At 36.5% G+C, this 17,985-nt stretch overlaps 2 protein-coding genes across 3 annotated transcripts; one reads left to right on the plus strand and one right to left on the minus strand.

The window, feature by feature from the left end:
• Window positions 1–3,028: 3,028 nt before the first annotated feature.
• umps (uridine monophosphate synthetase) lies at window positions 3,029–11,192 on the minus strand. 2 transcript variants are annotated; one of them, XM_049484990.1, is made up of 8 exons: window positions 11,055–11,192; window positions 10,257–10,499; window positions 9,618–9,771; window positions 8,331–8,594; window positions 6,911–7,315; window positions 5,618–5,793; window positions 4,809–4,923; window positions 3,029–3,990 (listed from the first exon to the last, which is right to left on the minus strand). In XM_049484990.1, the coding sequence occupies exons 2-8, from the start codon at window positions 10,401–10,403 to the stop codon at window positions 3,815–3,817; spliced, it is 1,437 nt and encodes a 478-aa protein (XP_049340947.1). In that variant the 5' UTR covers window positions 10,404–10,499; window positions 11,055–11,192; the 3' UTR covers window positions 3,029–3,814. The 2 variants fall into 2 exon arrangements, with proteins under 2 accessions (XP_049340947.1, XP_049340946.1); XM_049484989.1 differs by having other exon boundaries at window positions 10,257–10,502.
• Window positions 11,193–12,016: 824 nt separating this feature from the next.
• Window positions 12,017–17,953, plus strand: si:dkey-69o16.5 (Alpha-aspartyl dipeptidase-like). Its single transcript, XM_022686666.2, has 8 exons — window positions 12,017–12,218; window positions 13,021–13,109; window positions 14,187–14,261; window positions 14,624–14,703; window positions 15,806–15,979; window positions 16,131–16,190; window positions 17,078–17,160; window positions 17,786–17,953. The coding sequence occupies exons 1-8, from the start codon at window positions 12,124–12,126 to the stop codon at window positions 17,850–17,852; spliced, it is 723 nt and encodes a 240-aa protein (XP_022542387.2). The 5' UTR covers window positions 12,017–12,123; the 3' UTR covers window positions 17,853–17,953.
• The last annotated feature ends 32 nt before the right edge of the window (window positions 17,954–17,985 follow it).

Here is a 17,985-nt window from a genome sequence, read left to right on the forward strand (position 1 = left end):
TATTACACATTTATAACCATCAAATAATGTATTTATAAAGCAAAATTTGGATTTTTATGACTAGATTAACATTCTGTTAAGTTTTCTAAATTATTTTAAAGCCATCAAACTAAATTTAATAGGTAGAATTTAGTATACAGTACAGTATCAGTCAAAAGTTTGGACACACCTTCTTATTACATGTTTTATCTCATTCAATGAAGTGATCCAGACTATGAAGGAACACATAAGGAATCATATAGCATTAAATGATAAGCTTTAAATGTTAATTTGCAGTTTCCCGATGCAGTCCTGATGAGTGCCAGTTTCATCATACTGTTTTTTAAGCTGACTGACCATCATTTCCTTTCCAAGTTTTTTTTAGTTATTGCCATAATAATAAGAAAAATAATATTAACCAAAGTGTTAGAACACCCCCAGTCTTTTTCTATTTATTTTTTAGTGTATTTAAGCTCATCAGGTGAAGAAAGAACCTGAAATAGTACAAAATATACAAGGAATTTTCAAGAAACTATAGAAAATGGCAATTTCCAAATCCTCTGTGTGTGGTAAAGCAGTATTGCTGAAATAGATGGAGTTACTGCACTCTCTTTACACACTTACACACTCTCTCCTGTACATGTGGATGAGTGCAATCAAATTCTCACAACGAATTGGTCAAAAAAAAAATCAAGTAGAAATCTAGTCTTCTCTGGACGTTAGACTCCAACAAAAGCTGGATAAACTCCTCAAAATACCATTGACTTGTGGGAAAAAAAACAATAAATGAGAAGATGTCCCAACACTTTTGGCTGCTTTATATACATACTACTAGATTATAACATGCTTATGCAGGTGTTATTACAACCCAAAAGTAGACGGCCTTCATTTATAGGGTCATAATAATGGTATTATTTTTTTAAGCTCTCATTTAAGTAATAATAACAATACTTAAATATGTCATATTTAGTAATAACTGCTAAATAATAAGTAATAATTAGTAAGAATTAGAAACACCTAAATAATAAATACAACTTAATAATAACAGGTCAATAAATACAATAAAAAACAGCAACAGGCAATAAAATAAAGACAAATGTAGTAGTTTAAAGTGTGATTGAGTGCTGTCCGTGTAAAACACACACACACACACACACACACACACAGTCCTCCGTACCTGCAGCACACCTGTATTTGCGTAACGCGAGCCGAACGAACAAAACAGCAGCTCAGGTGTTGTGCGTGGGGCTCAACGTGAAGCAAATACAGAGACCGAGGAAGAGCCAGGGGTCCATCAGCCTCCACTCACCGTCCTAAAGAGACAAAATATATAATCAGAAATATAATCACACACACACACACACACACACACACATATATATATATATATATATATATATATATATATATATACACACACACAGGTGTGTTTTAGAGAGTGTAAAGCAGGTAAGAGAGTGTTTGAGCTGATGCAGGTGTGTGTGTGTGTGTGTGTGAACTCACCTGGTGTTGGGATGAGCTCTGTGGAGCCTCAGACTGAGGTGTGTGTGTGGTGGGGGGGTTATATACACACCCTTACACACCGCTCTTAAAGACACACTCACTCACACACACACACACACACAACTGGAGCTTTTACTGCAATACACTGTCAGATATATGAAGGGGGCGGGGCTAAAAGCATGAAGGGGTGTGGCAAAAAAAAAATAAAGATGGTGTGATGAATGATGTGAGAAAACAGAAAACTATAGAAAGAACTGAGAACTAAAGAAAGATCTGAGAACTTTAGAACAGAACTACAGAGAACCACATACAAAAAAAACTTAGAACCACATGGAGAACAGAAATTCATAGAAAAGAACTACGAAGAACCACATGGAGAACTGAGATCTATAGAAGAGAACTACAGAGAACCAGAGAATCTGAGAACTTTAATATGGCATCTCATGGCAAAGAACTCTCAGAGGATATGGGTTGGCAATTAGTTTTGGCCGCGGGCCAGATATTTTCCAAGCCATTATGTGGTGGGCTACACAAAAAAATAAATCTGTTTTTGGAAAATGAAGCAGGTAAACCCAGGAAGAAAGGAAAAAACAAATAAATAAACACACCGCACCTTGTGTGGGGATCGAACCCGTGTCGTCAGGGTCACGGTACTTTAAACTACCGCTGCCCCGGCTAGTGAATTGAGAAACAACTGGGAAAAAACACCTTATAAGGAAATAGGGAGCCCGAGAAAAGGCAGAAAAACGAGAACGGGCAGAAACTAAAGACACGCCAAGCACAACAGAGAGAGAGGGGAGGATTGTAAACAAAAGCTCCCCAAATAATTTTTTTTTTTCATTTTTTTTTCATTATCAAACAACCTCAAGGGCCAGATGTTTCATGCTTTGGGGCCACATCTGGCCTGCGGGCCGCCTATTGCCTATAAGAAGAGACCAAAACCATACTGGATTTTTCCAGGAGGGGTTCTACTCTGCACATGCCTCCCCGTGGTCAACCAAAGAAGTTGAATCAAGGTGTTTTAATGAGAACCTGTTCAGCTTCAGGAACACACCGCCCCCTGCTGTTGCTGCTGTTGCATTACAGCCTTACACGCTGCTTTGGTGATTGAGACTTGCAGCCAATAAAAACCCAAAAATCAGTGTCTCAGAAAATTTGAATATTATGTAAGACCATCTGGTACTTTTGGCAGTGTGTGCAGTGTGCCAAGTCCTGCTGAAAAATGAAATTTTGTGCAATGCAATAGTAGATAGCCAACAATAAAATAAATGTTAAAATAGATCACACATATATGATTTTTGAGATGCACTAATACAATAAGAAATACTCAGTACTGCATATTCAACCCATTTAATACAAGGTTTTATCTAGAGGTGGATGCGGCTATAAATAACAACATAAATGGATGTAACAGATGAAAAATAAGAATGGGAATAAGTATTTTAAACTTCGTGCATCACTGAACACAACTATGACACTTTATGAAACAAAAGCAACAAAGAAACAAACTTGGTTAGTCAGAAATGAAGGCAAATAAAATGTAGACTCTGCATTAAGTGTTTTATTGAGATTTATTAAACAAAACGATCAATTATTACATTTTATTTGGCAAAATAACAAAAAGTCTAAATGCACGTTCAGGTCAGCATTAAAGGCATTTACATGCACAGCAGTGTGAGCTCAGTAACAAATTAACATCATCATCATCATCATCCTCGTCGTTATTAACATCAAGAAACTGTATAAAATTAAACAAATCACAAGGCAGATGTGAAATGAACCTGAAATAAACATCTGAAATGTGTTTAAACCAGTTTTAATACCTTTTGGTAACTTTCTGAATACAAAATAAACAGCTCTTCTAAACATGATGTACTCAACACAGTTTTAACAGATTTCTTATTGGTCCAGACCACAATTATGGACCAATTATTAGGTCCAATCAAAAGAGGTGTTCTCAGTCTAGATTAACTAAATCACAGTCCTGTTCGTTTGCAGTATAAATCACTTTTCTAGCTGATTCAGATTTACTTTCTAGACCAGTTACAGGAGGTTGAGTCTGAAAATAAATCAACTATTAAACAACAGAAGAAGAAAAAGAAGTGGTGTTGTGCTGAGATCTGACAGATTACGGTGCTGGTGATTCTGTATCTACTGTAACTGTAGATTAAACCCTTATTAATAAACACTAATAAACGGAAAGTTCTTTATTCTTTGTTTTCTGAAGCTTTCAGAGCAGAAAGCAGAAGCAGCAGAAATGAGAAATGAGACTAAGAATGAGAATCAGGATCTTGATCTGGATTATTTGAGAAGGTTCTAGTTCTGGTTCTGGTTAGCTGGATGCGGACAGTCTGTTGAGATGCGCCTCCCAGCCGGCCTTCCTGTACTCCTCTGCTGCCTTCAGCCTGTCCTCACTGGCAATGATCCCCCTCCCCACGATGATGATGTCAGAGCCCTTGGAACCAATCACCTCCTCCGGAGTGGTGTACTGCTGCCCGAGTCCATCACCTGGAGGAGAAACGCACAGGTGTAACAGTGGAGTGTAAAACACACCTCGAACTGATAAAACACCTAAAATTCATATTTAAAAAAAATGCTCCCTGAACCCTGCACTCTTTTATAATCTGAGCCCTACGAGTTTAGCATGTATTAAATTTAATGTTAAAAAGTATGTACTTTTCCATGTTAAGTAGACATTTAAAAATATACTTAAATGCACTTTTCTTTTACAAGGGTGGTGAAAGTACACAAATTTTGTGTATAATAAAATGGTACCACTTTAAAATAAGACTACCTTTATAAAGGGTTTATAAATGGTTTACAATTAGTTTATTAATGGTTACAAATTAGGTTGTAAATGCCTTAAAAATCATTAATAATCAGTTATAACACATACATAGAAAGGGCAACAATGACCTGTTGTTTGTCAAATAGTGAACCCACAGCCATCTATATTGTTGCCCTTTCTATGTATGTGTTATAACTGATTATTAATGATTTTTAAGGCATTTACAACCTAATTAGAAGCCATTAATAAACTAATTGTAAACTATTTATAAACCCTTTATAAAGGTAGTCTTATTTTAAAGTGGTACCAATAAAATTACCAATGACCAAAAAAAAGTATTAAAAAATATATATATATATGTAATATAAATAATCTGCTTTTTCAAACCTGATTCCTAGAACTGCAGTGCCCTCTAGTGGTCTTTTTAATTATTAAATATATTTCTTCTGAACACCAGGACTATTTGATATCAAACTGTACTACAGTTTATTATTATTATAATTATAATAATAAGCTGTATGATATTATAGTGCTGTACCTCCGCTCTGCATCTGAACTCCCGGGGTCATGTGGATTAACTCCGGATTAGAGCTGATCTTCGAGCCGCTGATGAAGCCGAACACAAAGTCTGGAAAACTCTCAGCCATTTTTACCTAGAAAAGGAAAAAATAAATAATAAATAATTAATAGAACTGCTGTGAGGATTTGATTGCATTCAGCAACATTCCATCCCATCTTGTCTGACCAGAGGAGGATGGGTCCCCCCCCCACTATTATACTACTACTCATGATACTTTAAGGTACATGTGATAGTATGTGTTATAGTATGTGTGAGCGTGACGGTATGTGTGATAATATAAGGTACATGTGATAGTAGGATGTTATACATTTGATAGTACAATCAAACGTACTATAATGCTCACACATTCTATAATGTACTAAGTACATGTGATAGTATGTGATCATATAAGGTATGTGAGAGGACATGTGAATATATGGTAAATATGATCACATGTTGTAATATTTGTGATGGTGCATGTGATAGTACATGTTATAGAATGTGTAAGTACGATTATGCGATTATGCATGTGATAGTACATGTACATGTGATACTACGCATAAGTTACATGCAATACTATGTTATAGCGATTATATAAGGCATGTGATGGTATGCGTCATACTACACGTGATTAAGTACATGTGATAGTACATGTGATAGCATGTGTATGAATATGATAGCACAAAGTACACGAGTTATAAAATGTGCTATATAAATACATTTTATTGTATATAATTTTATTTGATTAATAAATCTAAATGATTTAATTTGATTAGTAAAGCTCCTACCACAGCCTGGGTGTACTCAGCGGTGGCCAGCGATCCCTGAGAACTCATCTGAGCGATGAGGAGACAGCCCCGCCCCAGAGACTGACCCACTGCCCGCAGACCCTCAACCACACCCGGCCCGGGCACCGCATGGGCATTTACTATGTGTGCCCACGAGGAGATCTGATACACACCACCTGAAACACACACACACACATTATACACATTATACACATTATACAAACTATACAGTCCTTTCAGAGTCTAATAATTCCTGGTATTTGATTATTTCCGAGTGTTTTATTCTCTATGCTGTGAATCACAGTATTGTGATATATTAGTTATTTAGCGCTATACCACTAAAACCCTCTTCTTATGCCTGGTTTACACTATACGATTTTGGGACAATTTTTTTGTCACCGACAAAAAACTCTGCTCAGTTGCGACGCCGATTGGCAACACCCATCATGTTTAATATCTGACTCAGTCGGCGACTAGGAGCCAGGAGCAGCGGCTACATACAGCCAATGAGATCACAGAGAGAGAGAGAACCACAGGTCCAAAACGCACCTCCTGCATTACCAGAGTCGTTTATGGAGCGTCTGATCACTGTCTGTCCCCCTGTTATTGGATTATATCAGTAAATGACTGTTAAACTCTAGAGGGAACCAGACAGAGAGTGAGTCCTCTATGAATGGGGTGAATAGAGCTAAAAGCTAAAAGGCTGTGTTTAAAAGGCTTATACCTGGAGTTCAAAACTTTCTGCAGTGCTGAAACATTTAATATAGCTCTGTGTTGAGGACACAAGCACACAAATGTCAGGTTTAAGTTCATTTTTACTCACTATTAAAAAGCCTTCAGCATCATTTATCAAACTCACTATCATCTCTTCACCAACTCCCTTTTTTTCCAGCTGAAAAATATGATCTGTACACGACTACAATAATAACATTAGCTAGCTGAGCTAACTTAGCCTTAACATCTGTATGTTTACTAAAAGACTGATTTATTCTTCACATTTAATTATAAAACTGATCAGACATTTATATACTTGAATAAAATAATTTTGCTCAGTTGCTTCATATGAACTCATTCATTTTGGACTCACTTCAAGTGCGTATTCTCCTCTATTCCTAGTTCTCGTGTTTTTGGAGAGCAGCCAGGTGAGTCGCTGATTTCCCACAGTGAGAAATCATGTAGTTTAGTGTAAAAGTCTCAACAACTAAAGAACTCACGATTACAGCACAACCATGACTGATGACTCGAAAAGTCGTGTAAGTGTGAACCTGGCATTACCGATACACCGACTCTCACCTTGGTACTGGTGCTTCACGGTGTTCCCGATGTCTGCGAACTTGCGATCCTCGAATAAGAGGAAGTCGTGTTTGTGGGCGATCTCCTGCAGACGGTCACGCAGCTCCGGCGTGAAGTCCTGCAGAACGTCCACGTGAGTCTTCAGCACGCACATCAGCGGCCCCAGCAGCTCGGCCAGCTCCAGCAGCTCCGCCGCCGCCGTCACGTCCGCCGACACGCACAGGTTACTGCGCTTCTGCTCCATCAGCCGCAGCAGCCGCGCCGCCAGCGGGTGGGCACCGGGCAGAGCGGCACGGGCACTGTAACTCAGCTCCTCACACTTCCTCTTCACCACAGAACCGTTCTCCTGACCCGCCCGGAACGTCTGATTCTCCCGCACGAACCTCTCCACACTGCTGCACATCTCTAAACCCATACAACACACACACACAAATACATTACAGTTAGATTAAAGGAAGATTAAGAGAACAATTAATAAAAATAAAAAGAACATTATATACTATAAAATAATTAAGAACGTATTTGTCCCCTACAAATTTCTTACTTACATTTTTCAGATAAATATAAACGCATTGGAACACACCTGAGTAAATATAAAAAGCCATTTTTAAATGAAGATTTCATTTATTAAGTGAAAAAAGCAACTTTAATAACACTGTAAATTACTTGAAATAAGTTAATAATAAGTTAAGTTAATAAAAAGTTTAAATTACAGTTAAATTACGAAAACTGACCAAGAGACTTGTCATTCTTGTAAGACCAACAGGAAAAAGAAAATAAAGTGCTGATATAAAAAAGGACAGCATAATAAAAGTACAAAAAAAAATTATAGTTTAATAAAGTAAAACTACATAAGAAAGAAAAAAAGTGTATATAAAAACGGCGTTAATTAAAATAAAAGAAAAATAAATAAGTACAGTAAAATATTGTACTATACACTTTATATGTGAGTCCATATTCCAACTGCTCACAAAAGTTTACTTTACTGTCTAAACCTTAAGTTTCACATTGCAGTGTGTGTCCAAACGTATCCAGACAGTCCTTTTAATAACTTCAAGTTTTGTATTTTGGAGAGGAAGAACTGATCTGCTAACATCCAACATCCAGTAGATACAGATCCCTCCCTCAGAAGAAGTCCTGCTGGCTAATCCTGCTGTGTACTGTCTGAGGATTTTCAACTGATCTAGTAGTGGGTGGGGCTCTGGTGGGGTTTGATGGGTGAGAGGTGGAGCCAGGGTGGTTCTATGCAGATTTTCTTATTGTGATGTCACAATAAGGGAGGAGCATAGAAACTGGCCCATAAATACATATGATTCCTGTCAACTCTTTCAGCTGATTCACAAAAAACGGATGCACAGATTTTTTTAGGTGTTTGGAGCGTTTTTTAGTGTTTAAAGGGGCAGAGAGACTCTGTACTAACCCTGGTCGATGCGTCCGGCGCTCAGCAGCACAGACAGCAGGGTGGAGATGCTGATGACCGGGTGGAGGGTGACGCCCTCGTCCGCCAGCTTGGCTCCGCCCCCCTGCTCCCGGTCCAGGAGCACCACTGCATCCGTGACCTTTAACCCCTCGGCCTGAAGCACCTGAGCCGTCTCCAGCACACTGCTGCCGCTCGTCACCACGTCCTCCACGATCAGACACTTATCACCTGGACGAATGTTCCCCTCGATCAGACGCTTCGTACCTGAGAAACGGAGATATTCGAGCAAAAAGAGCAAAAAATTACAAAGAATTATAGTGTTTGATCTAAGTGAAAAGAACAGCCAATATGTATTATATTGTAGTGTTTCCTTTATTGTAAAGATATTCCAAGGATTAATAGCAAGCCCAAACTCCACCCCCAGAGCAGGGAGTGAAAAAGAGAGCCAACAGGGAGAGCCGACAAACGGCAGGTTTAAGTTCATTTTTTACTCCTTTTATAGTAATTATCTTATAAATGAAACATCACTTATCACACTCACTATCTCTTTACCAACTGCCTTTTTTCCAGCTGAAAGATAGGAGCTGTACAAGACAACAATAATCACATTAGCTAGCAGAGCTAACCTAGCCTTAACATCTGTATGTTTACGTCTGTACGTTTATCTGTACTGATTTTCCTCTTTGTAAATTACAAGGTAGCTAGCTTCACTGTAACTTGAGTAGCACTGCTGAGGTAAATGTATGAATAGAATAGCTTTAATGAGGTAAATTTATGACTAGATTAGTTTCGCTGCGGTACATTTATGAGTAGAATAGCTTCGCTGAGGTAAATGTATGAATAGAACAGCACTGCTGAGGTAAATTTATGACTAGAATAGCACTGCAGAGATAAATGTATAACTACAATAACACTGCTGAGGTAAATTTATAACAAGAACAACTTTGCTATGGCAAATTTATGAGTAGAGTAGCTTCGCTAAGGTACATTGATAACTAGAATAGCACTGCTAAGGTAAATTGATAACTAGAATAGCACTGCTGAGGTAAATGTGTGACTAAAATAGCACTGCTGAGGTAAATATATGATGACTAGAATTGCATTGTTGTTTGTCTGCTGGAATAAAAAGCACGAGAAAAAAAAAATAGGCTGTTTAATTTATTTAATGGTTATAAAAGTGGCAAACTAAAAAGAATGTGATATTCAGACAATTTTTCTTTTTAGTATTAAATTTGTTGCATCCCTAGCACACACACACACACACACTTACGTAACATGTATATTTACCATAGTCCTTGGCCTCTTTCCGGCGGATCAGCATGGGGTAGTTCTTGGTGGAGCAGATGATGGTGGCGAGTGGCAGCGCCGTATACGGGACCCCACACACACAGTCATACCGCACCCCCGCATCCGCCGCACACTGATACAGCAAACTGGACACCTGAGAACGAGGGGTAAAATACATAAATAATCCTTAAATATTACCTGTTCAACATATTTTACTTAGTACACCAGTGACGACTTTCTTCTTCAGGCTATTACAAACTGTTGTTTTGGCCTCTGATGGATTTTCCACTTTCTCTCAGCTTTAAAGTTGCTTGTTTTTCACCCATACACAGCTCTTTGGATCTGTGCTGTTTAGTGTTTGAATAATCAATGTATCAAGACACACCTGGGCAACAAAACACACCTGACAGTCACGTGATCCAGTACTTTAGGAGGGGACTATAGGGGACTGTATTTACCTACTAACAACCTATGTACAATATCACTGATCACACTTACTTACATAAACACTCTCTCAAAAGTATAAACTTTAACACAGATAACCACTCCCTCCCTCCCACGTGTGCTCACTCTCACTCTCACTCTCACTCAGTGAGTGTCTCACTCTCTGTGGGTGTCTCACTCTCTCGGGGTGCTCACCTGGTTGAGGAGCTGGGGGTAGGAGACGATGACTCTCAGGTCGAAGTAAACAGGAGAGGTCAGTCCGCTCTTCAGCTTAAACTGCCCGAACTTCACCGCGCGCACATCAAACAGCTCCAGCACCAGCGCGCGCACCTCGTCCTCCATCCTGTAAACACGCGCTCTGCACACACGCTCCGCACACGCACGCTGGACTGTGCATCCGGGACACTCACACACCACCCGCCCCCGACGCTGCTACTGCTGCTGACAAAATAAAAGACACGGAAGCGCGATAACACAAAAACATACATGCACAAATACCTGCATGGATAAATGCACAAATATATGCATACATAAATAGACACATAAATGCATGAATAAATGCACAATATATGCGTTAATAAATAGACAAATGAATGTATATATAAATGCACAATTAAATAAACAAATAAATGCACAAATAAATGCATTAATAAATAAACAGATAAGTGCACAAATACATACATATACTAATGCAATAATAAATGAACAAATAAATGCACAAATAAAAAGGGAAATAGATGCATATGCAAATACTCGAATACATAGACAAATTAATGCATATGTAAATGCACGAATAAATGTATAAACAAATGCACAAATAAGAGCATAAATAAATAGACAAATAAATGCATATGTTAATGCACGAATAAATGCATATAGAAATGCATAAATAAACAGACAAATAAATGCATATGTAAATGCACGAATAAATGCAAAATTAATTGCACAAGTAAATGCATTATTAAATATGTAAATATGTGTGTGTTCTCTAACCTTATAGTTTAGTTCTGTTCCTCTTGATTTACAGTGTGGGGTAATTAAATCTGCTGCTCTGACTGATCTATAAACCTGCTACATTTCACAACTTCACTCTCAATAATCACATCAATACAATCAGAGCAAAGATAACAGCACCCAACACACAGATACCAACACACACACACACACACACACACCTCCTCCAACTCCCGCTACAGAGATAAAGGTCAGAGACCAAACTGTTCGAATCCTCAATCTCTGAAATCGGCTCCTGATCCGATTCCAAGAGTCTTGGAATAATAAATGATTAACAGTTATATTGCAATAATACAGCTATTTTACTCGAGCACTTTTAGGTTGCACTTTCTTTTTCTTATTAATTTGATAGGTGCAAATTGCTTTGTAAATTGATTTCAAGAAAGTGCTATATAAGAGTGGTTATTATTATTATTATTATTATTATTATTATTATTATTATTATTATTATTATTATTAATAATAATAATAATAATAATAAACACAATAAATCCAATCCACGATAACATGTTAATTAAAACAAAAAAAATGCAAAAAGGTTTTTACAGAAACAATTGTGCAAGAAATATAAAGCATTATAAAAATAAAATAAAATACCAAAATAATAATTAAAAACATAATAAAAGCACATAACTAAAGTATACTAATTTGGGGAAAAAATAAAAAGAAACTTGACAAACACGACGAACAAATATATTAAATAATAAAAAAACGAAGCACATAGATACATGTAATGAAAATAATAAGATAAATAAAGTGCATTTAGTCAAAATATTAGCAATATTAATAATTACAGGTTTTATATTTCCCTTTTTTTGTTGTTCTCTGTAGAATTGGTGTTTTTCTGACAGATAGAATAATGCAGGGAGTCGACTTCAGAGGAGTCGGTTCTCCGAACAGAGAGTCGACTCTCTGAATGAGTTAGTCAGCAGGAAGCGTGCGGTCAGTGTCTGGTCATGTGCTGCTGAGCTCCGCTGCTCTCAGACTCAGCTGCAGTTCCTCAGGCTCTTCAGGTTCCTCAGTTCTTCGGGTTCTTCAGGTTCTCAGAATGAAGAGGAGGCTTCTGCTGGTGTCCAACTCCACCCTGCACGGAGGAGGATATCTAGAACACTGTCAGCAGCAGATCAAAGACTTCTTTGGACAGTAAGTATCTCAGATCCTTTCATCTGTTTATTGATTATTTAATAATAAGAATAAGAACTGATAATGGTCTCTTCAGTCAGTTCAGATTAACTGTCTTTCACTTGGATTTAACACTAATGTAGCTACTTGCTATTAAATGTAGCTATTTAAATACACTCAAGAGGTTAAGAAGCTCAGTTAACAGCTGTGCTGAACTCATCAAGAGTTAATTAATTGAATTTCTTGTCTCTTAATAAAGTGTTTGAGAGCATCAGTTAAAGTAAATTAGTGAAGAGGTAGAGTTACAGGTATACAGTGAATAGTGAATATTTGAGTAATTAGGGGTGGGTGATAATATCACAATATTTTATGGTATTTTCACAATAATAATACTCTTGGAGATATGATGACAAAACACTGAATAAAAATATATATTTTAAGAATAAACTACTGCAACAAAATGAAAATAAATATGATATGGCATAAAATACAAAATACAAGAATTCTAATGGGAAATGAGAAAAGTGTACTTTTCTTTTGCTAAAAACAGTCAAAAAGTAGTACCCTGGTGTGATAATTAGGGGTGGTTGATATGGCACCATATTTCAGGGTACAATATTGCCAACTATACGTCTCACCAAGAGGTGCACTACCCAAACTTTTTACAGGGAAGCTAATACTTTAGTCTAGCTAGCAGAAAACCCAGGACTGGGTGTCCACAAGCTTTTGTAGATATAGTACTATAGATAATTTTAATGCACAGACGTTGAAATGATATATATATATATATATGATTAATTATTTTGTTATATTTGTGTTTTAGGCAGGTGAAGAGGATCCTGTTTGTTCCGTATGCTCTGCATGATCGAGACGCCTACACCAAGACCGCCAGAGACAAACTCCAGACTTTAGGTTGGACTTTAAGTTCCTGTGACCTGTTTAGTTGTGTTTTGTGAAATGATCAATATAACCACTCAGCACCCCTTCCACATTTATTCTTCTTCTCAGAAAATCATATTTTTCAGTTTAATGACTTCATATTTGTATTATTTATTTACTGTCCGGCATGCATCCACTCTGTTATAGGTAATTGGCATTTAATTGAATCAAACATTTTAGGCAGCACTTTGGACTTGAAGAAGAAAGTCGTCACTGGTGTACTAAGTAACAGATGTCGAATAGGTAGACCAAGGAAAACCACAGCAGTTGATTAAACAGGAACATTGTGAGTTCTGTAAAGAAAAATGAAAAATCCTAAAACAACTGTTAGTTACATTAGCAACAACCTCCAGAGGGCAGGAGTGAAGATATCACAATCTACTCTTCACATGTAGAGACTTCACCTGAAGATGAAAATTAATTACCCAGAGCACACTGCCAAAACTACAAAGGAGTTCAATAAAGGCAAAAAGTGGAAGGTTTTAGACTGATCTAGTCAATCTCCAAACTTCTATAGATGTTTGTTTAACCTGCTAAAGAGGAGACTGCAGGAAGTAAACCCCCCGAAACAAAAAACAGCTGAAAGAGGCAGAATGAAAGCCTAAAAAAAGCATCACAAGTAGCAGCAAGAAGAATGCAAAGGTTGCGGTTATCGCAAGAAAAAGATTTGCAACTAAATATTTAATTATTTTTACCTTTAATTTATCTGTTCCAGTACTTTTGCTCAGAAGGAAATTTGATGGGTTCAGACAGAAGGTGCTGAAATCTTCAGAACTGTGTATCAGATCCAGATATAAATACATGGAAATAAAAGCTGAAAATTTGATCTTTTGTCTCATATTTATCTTTGAATGTCAAATTCAAATGTTTATATATTCAAAGTCTATAGCAGTAATAAATGGATCAGCCTCACTGTTCCAGTAGTTTTGGATGAGAGTATATATGTGTAATAATGTGTTCATTTACATTATATTTTGTATAAAAATGTGTCATTAGAAGTTATATTGATATTAAGCAGTATGATATGTGCTGGCTGTGCTTTTTGTGCAGGTTACGAGGTGGACAGTGTTCATGAGGCTGCAGATGCAGTGGAGGCTGTGAGGAAAGCTGAGGGCATTTTCATTGGTATGAATAATCAATAATCTTTATTGATTTTAAAACCTATTTTAGTTTTAGAAGTCAGGATGTTTTTTGGTTTTTTTTTTTTTTTTGCATCTTACACCAATAACTATATGGACAAAAGTGGTATTCACCAGATACAAAGTCAAGCCACAAATTAGTATCTGGTGCTCACTACTTAATGTATATTTCTTTTACCTAAAAATATATATTTAAAATACACAATGTCCATTCAAGGTCTCTGAAAAATTGAGATTTTGATGGAGGAAAATAAAAATGAAAATTTGAAAAATGCCAGGTTTTACACCTAATTCTCATTAACATATTCTCATTAACATATTTACCTGATTGGTTCCCGTGATCTCCAGGTGGAGGGAACACCTTCCGCCTGCTAAAAACTCTCTACGACAACAACCTGGTAACTGAGATCCGGAAGAGAGTTCTTCAGGTAAGTTGTGTTCCTACACTCATGTGCCAAAAGCCAGTGCTGTTTCCTGTGACTTTTGGCACATATACCATGGAAGCCTAAAAAAAAACACTGCGCTGACGAGTGGGATATGTGGCCGGTGTTTCTAAAAATACAGTGTGTTTGTGTGTGTATAAATGAGCGACATTTATTATTAATGTCATGGGATAATAATATAAATTAATATACTAAATGTTTGATATAATTGTAATACATGATCTCTAAGAATTTGAAATAAACAAGAATTTGAATTGTTACTGCTAATGCCTAGTTAACACTACACAACTTTCACTAGCACACTCCCAGCAAATATTTAGCAGGTTCAATATCTGACCCAGTTGTCAACAGTGAGTAAAGACCAGTGGCTTCCTACAACTAATGGAATCACATAGACAGAGAAAACCACAGGTCCAAAGCTAAAAAAAATAATAATTAAATAGTAATTAAGTACTAGTTCTGAGTATTCCTTTAATTTTAGAAAGTAGAAGCAAAGATAAAACCAATATATTTTATTTTTCTTGCAATAAACAGGTTTTAGGCAGTAAAGGTGTTAGCATTACTGCTACTGTGAGCTGATTTGTTAGTGAGCTGATGATGCTGAAGCGCACGTATAAAGGGTTTATAACTGGAGTTTAAAACCTTAAACTATTATGTCTACAGTACTAAAACAAGTCCTCAACACAGAACTATATCATATCAAGTACATATTTCAGTATTAAAATATCAGACTTTTATAAACTGTGATTTTACTCAATTTGTCTATATGCAACCATTCATTCTGGACTCACTTTAGGTGGGTATTCTCCTTTTTAGAAAATCTCTGGCATGGCTTCACTATTTCCTATGTGGGATTAGTTCTGGCTTGTTTATTTTTTTGATATACATGTTTTTTTGTGGAGAACAGGCAGATGATTTTAGTGGTTTCAGAGTGTGAAAATGATTTAATAAGTGACCTTGTGTCGCCAGTGTGAACAGCACAACGACCTGACAACTCAAAAAGTCCTGCAGTATGAGCCAAGCATTACCTTAAGCTAATTTCTAAATTCTGTGTGTGTGTGTTTGTGTGTGTGTGTGTGCTGTACAGGATGGAGTGCCGTACATGGGGTCGAGTGCCGGCAGTAACGTGGCCACCATCAGCATCAACACCACCAACGACATGCCCATCGTTTACCCCCCCAGCTTCTCCGCCATCGGCCTCGTCCCATTCAACATCAACCCTCACTACCTGGATACGGACCCCAACAGCAGACACATGGGGGTCAGTCCATCCCATAATAAAATCACATACAGAAATAATGATGTACACCACTTTTAAAGAACTTGCTAATTAAATATATATATATATATATATATATATATATATATATATATATATATATATATATATATTATGTGTCTGTGTTCTGTAGGAGACGCGAGAGCAGAGGATTGTTCAGTATCACGAGGAGCCCGACACGCCCAGTGTTCTGGTGAGTGATGCTTATTTAAGAGACCAATAAGATTCAAGACAAGAATATATATATATATATATATATATATATATATATATATATATACAGAAAAAAAAATAGAGACCACTTAAAATGACGAGTTTCTTTGATTTCACCAAATTAAAAAACCTCTGGAATATAATCAAGAGGAAGATGGATGATCACAAACCATCAAACCACCAAACTGAACTGCTTGAATTTTTGCACCAGGAGTAAAGCAGCATCAAGTTATCCAAAAGCAGTGTGTAAGACTGGTGGAGGAGAACATGATGCCAAGATGCATGAAACTAAACTGTGATTAAAAACCATCAGGGTTATTCCACCAAATATTGATTATTTTATTTCTGAACTCTTAAAACTTTATGAATATGAACTTGTTTTCTTTGCATTATTTGAGGTCTGAAAGCTCTGCATCTTTTTTTTTATATTTCAGCCAAATGTTGTCTGTAGTTTATAGAATAAAACAACAATGTTCATTTTACTCAAACATAAACCTATAAATAGCAAAATCAGAGAAAATGATTCAGAAAATGAAGTGACCTCTTATTTTTTCCCAAAGCTGTATATAAATGTGAAGAGCTGTACTGGAGCAAAACACCACTCAAAAAACAAATATTTATATGATATTATTTGTGATTGCAATGCATAAACATTGCCAAAAATACTATAACAACCACCAAGATGTACCCTAACAACAATCTAATATGATTTAAAAATCACAATATTTAAAAAAAATCAGTTTACCATAGAGCTGTACTGAATATAAACAGCATTAATGTTATTGTTGTTGAGATGTTGGTATATGATATTGTTTAGTATTATATATGTCAGTATATATAAGAATATAATTATGGTATTGTTTGCAGGGTCTGAGGGAGGGCTCCATGCTGCTGGTTGAAGGAAATAAAGCCACTCTGCTGGGCAGCACCAGAGCCAGACTGTTCCAAAGGTAAAACCTCAGATCTGTCACTGAATCCAAAGAGCAGAGAACAAAGATCTCACACCTTATCTATTTATCTATAATCCTAATCTATACCCTGAGTATATATCCAGACTACAGACAATTACCAGCCTCAATCTGCACACACAGCACAATCCAGAGGACTATTGAACTCCACTAATCACTGAGACAGCACATTACTACTCTCTACCACTAACACTGACTTTATTACTGTTTACTCAGCTTTATTCTAATGTTATATAGAGTTAATTACAGGTAGACACTCTTACTGATCACTGACTTTACTAATGTTTATTTGGGTTTAGTATTCTAATGTTATATAGAGTTAAATTACACGTAGACACTCACCAAACACTGAATATTATTGTTCATTTCTTTATGGTTTTATTATAATGTTATAAACTGTAGTTAAGTACAGGTAGGTATGAAGATGCAGTTTTTAAATATTTGTATGTTCATTTTTTATTGAATAGTGATACTATCTTCTGTGCTATACTTAAAAAAAAGAATTAAATACTATATTTATAGAAGAAGTTATAAGTCTAGTCTTTTGCATCGGGGCCAATTTCACACTTAATATAAAAGTCTGTTTCTTTTTATTTACTGTTTTTAGGGGGAAGAAGACGAGCGAATATGAGCCCGGCAGTGATCTGAGCTTCTTAATGTCAGATGTACAATAACACTCATAGCATCTTCTCTATCTGATGGAGGATTTTTGGGTGCTTTGCCTTTTGCACATGGAAATAATGAGTTTTAAACTAAAGGAGTTTAATTAAAGTGATTTTAACTTTTGTATTAAAGTCCTGAACTGAG

The sequence above is a fragment of the Astyanax mexicanus genome, chromosome 11 (genome assembly GCF_023375975.1).
Source record: "Astyanax mexicanus isolate ESR-SI-001 chromosome 11, AstMex3_surface, whole genome shotgun sequence".
Lineage (NCBI taxonomy): Eukaryota > Metazoa > Chordata > Actinopteri > Characiformes > Acestrorhamphidae > Astyanax > Astyanax mexicanus.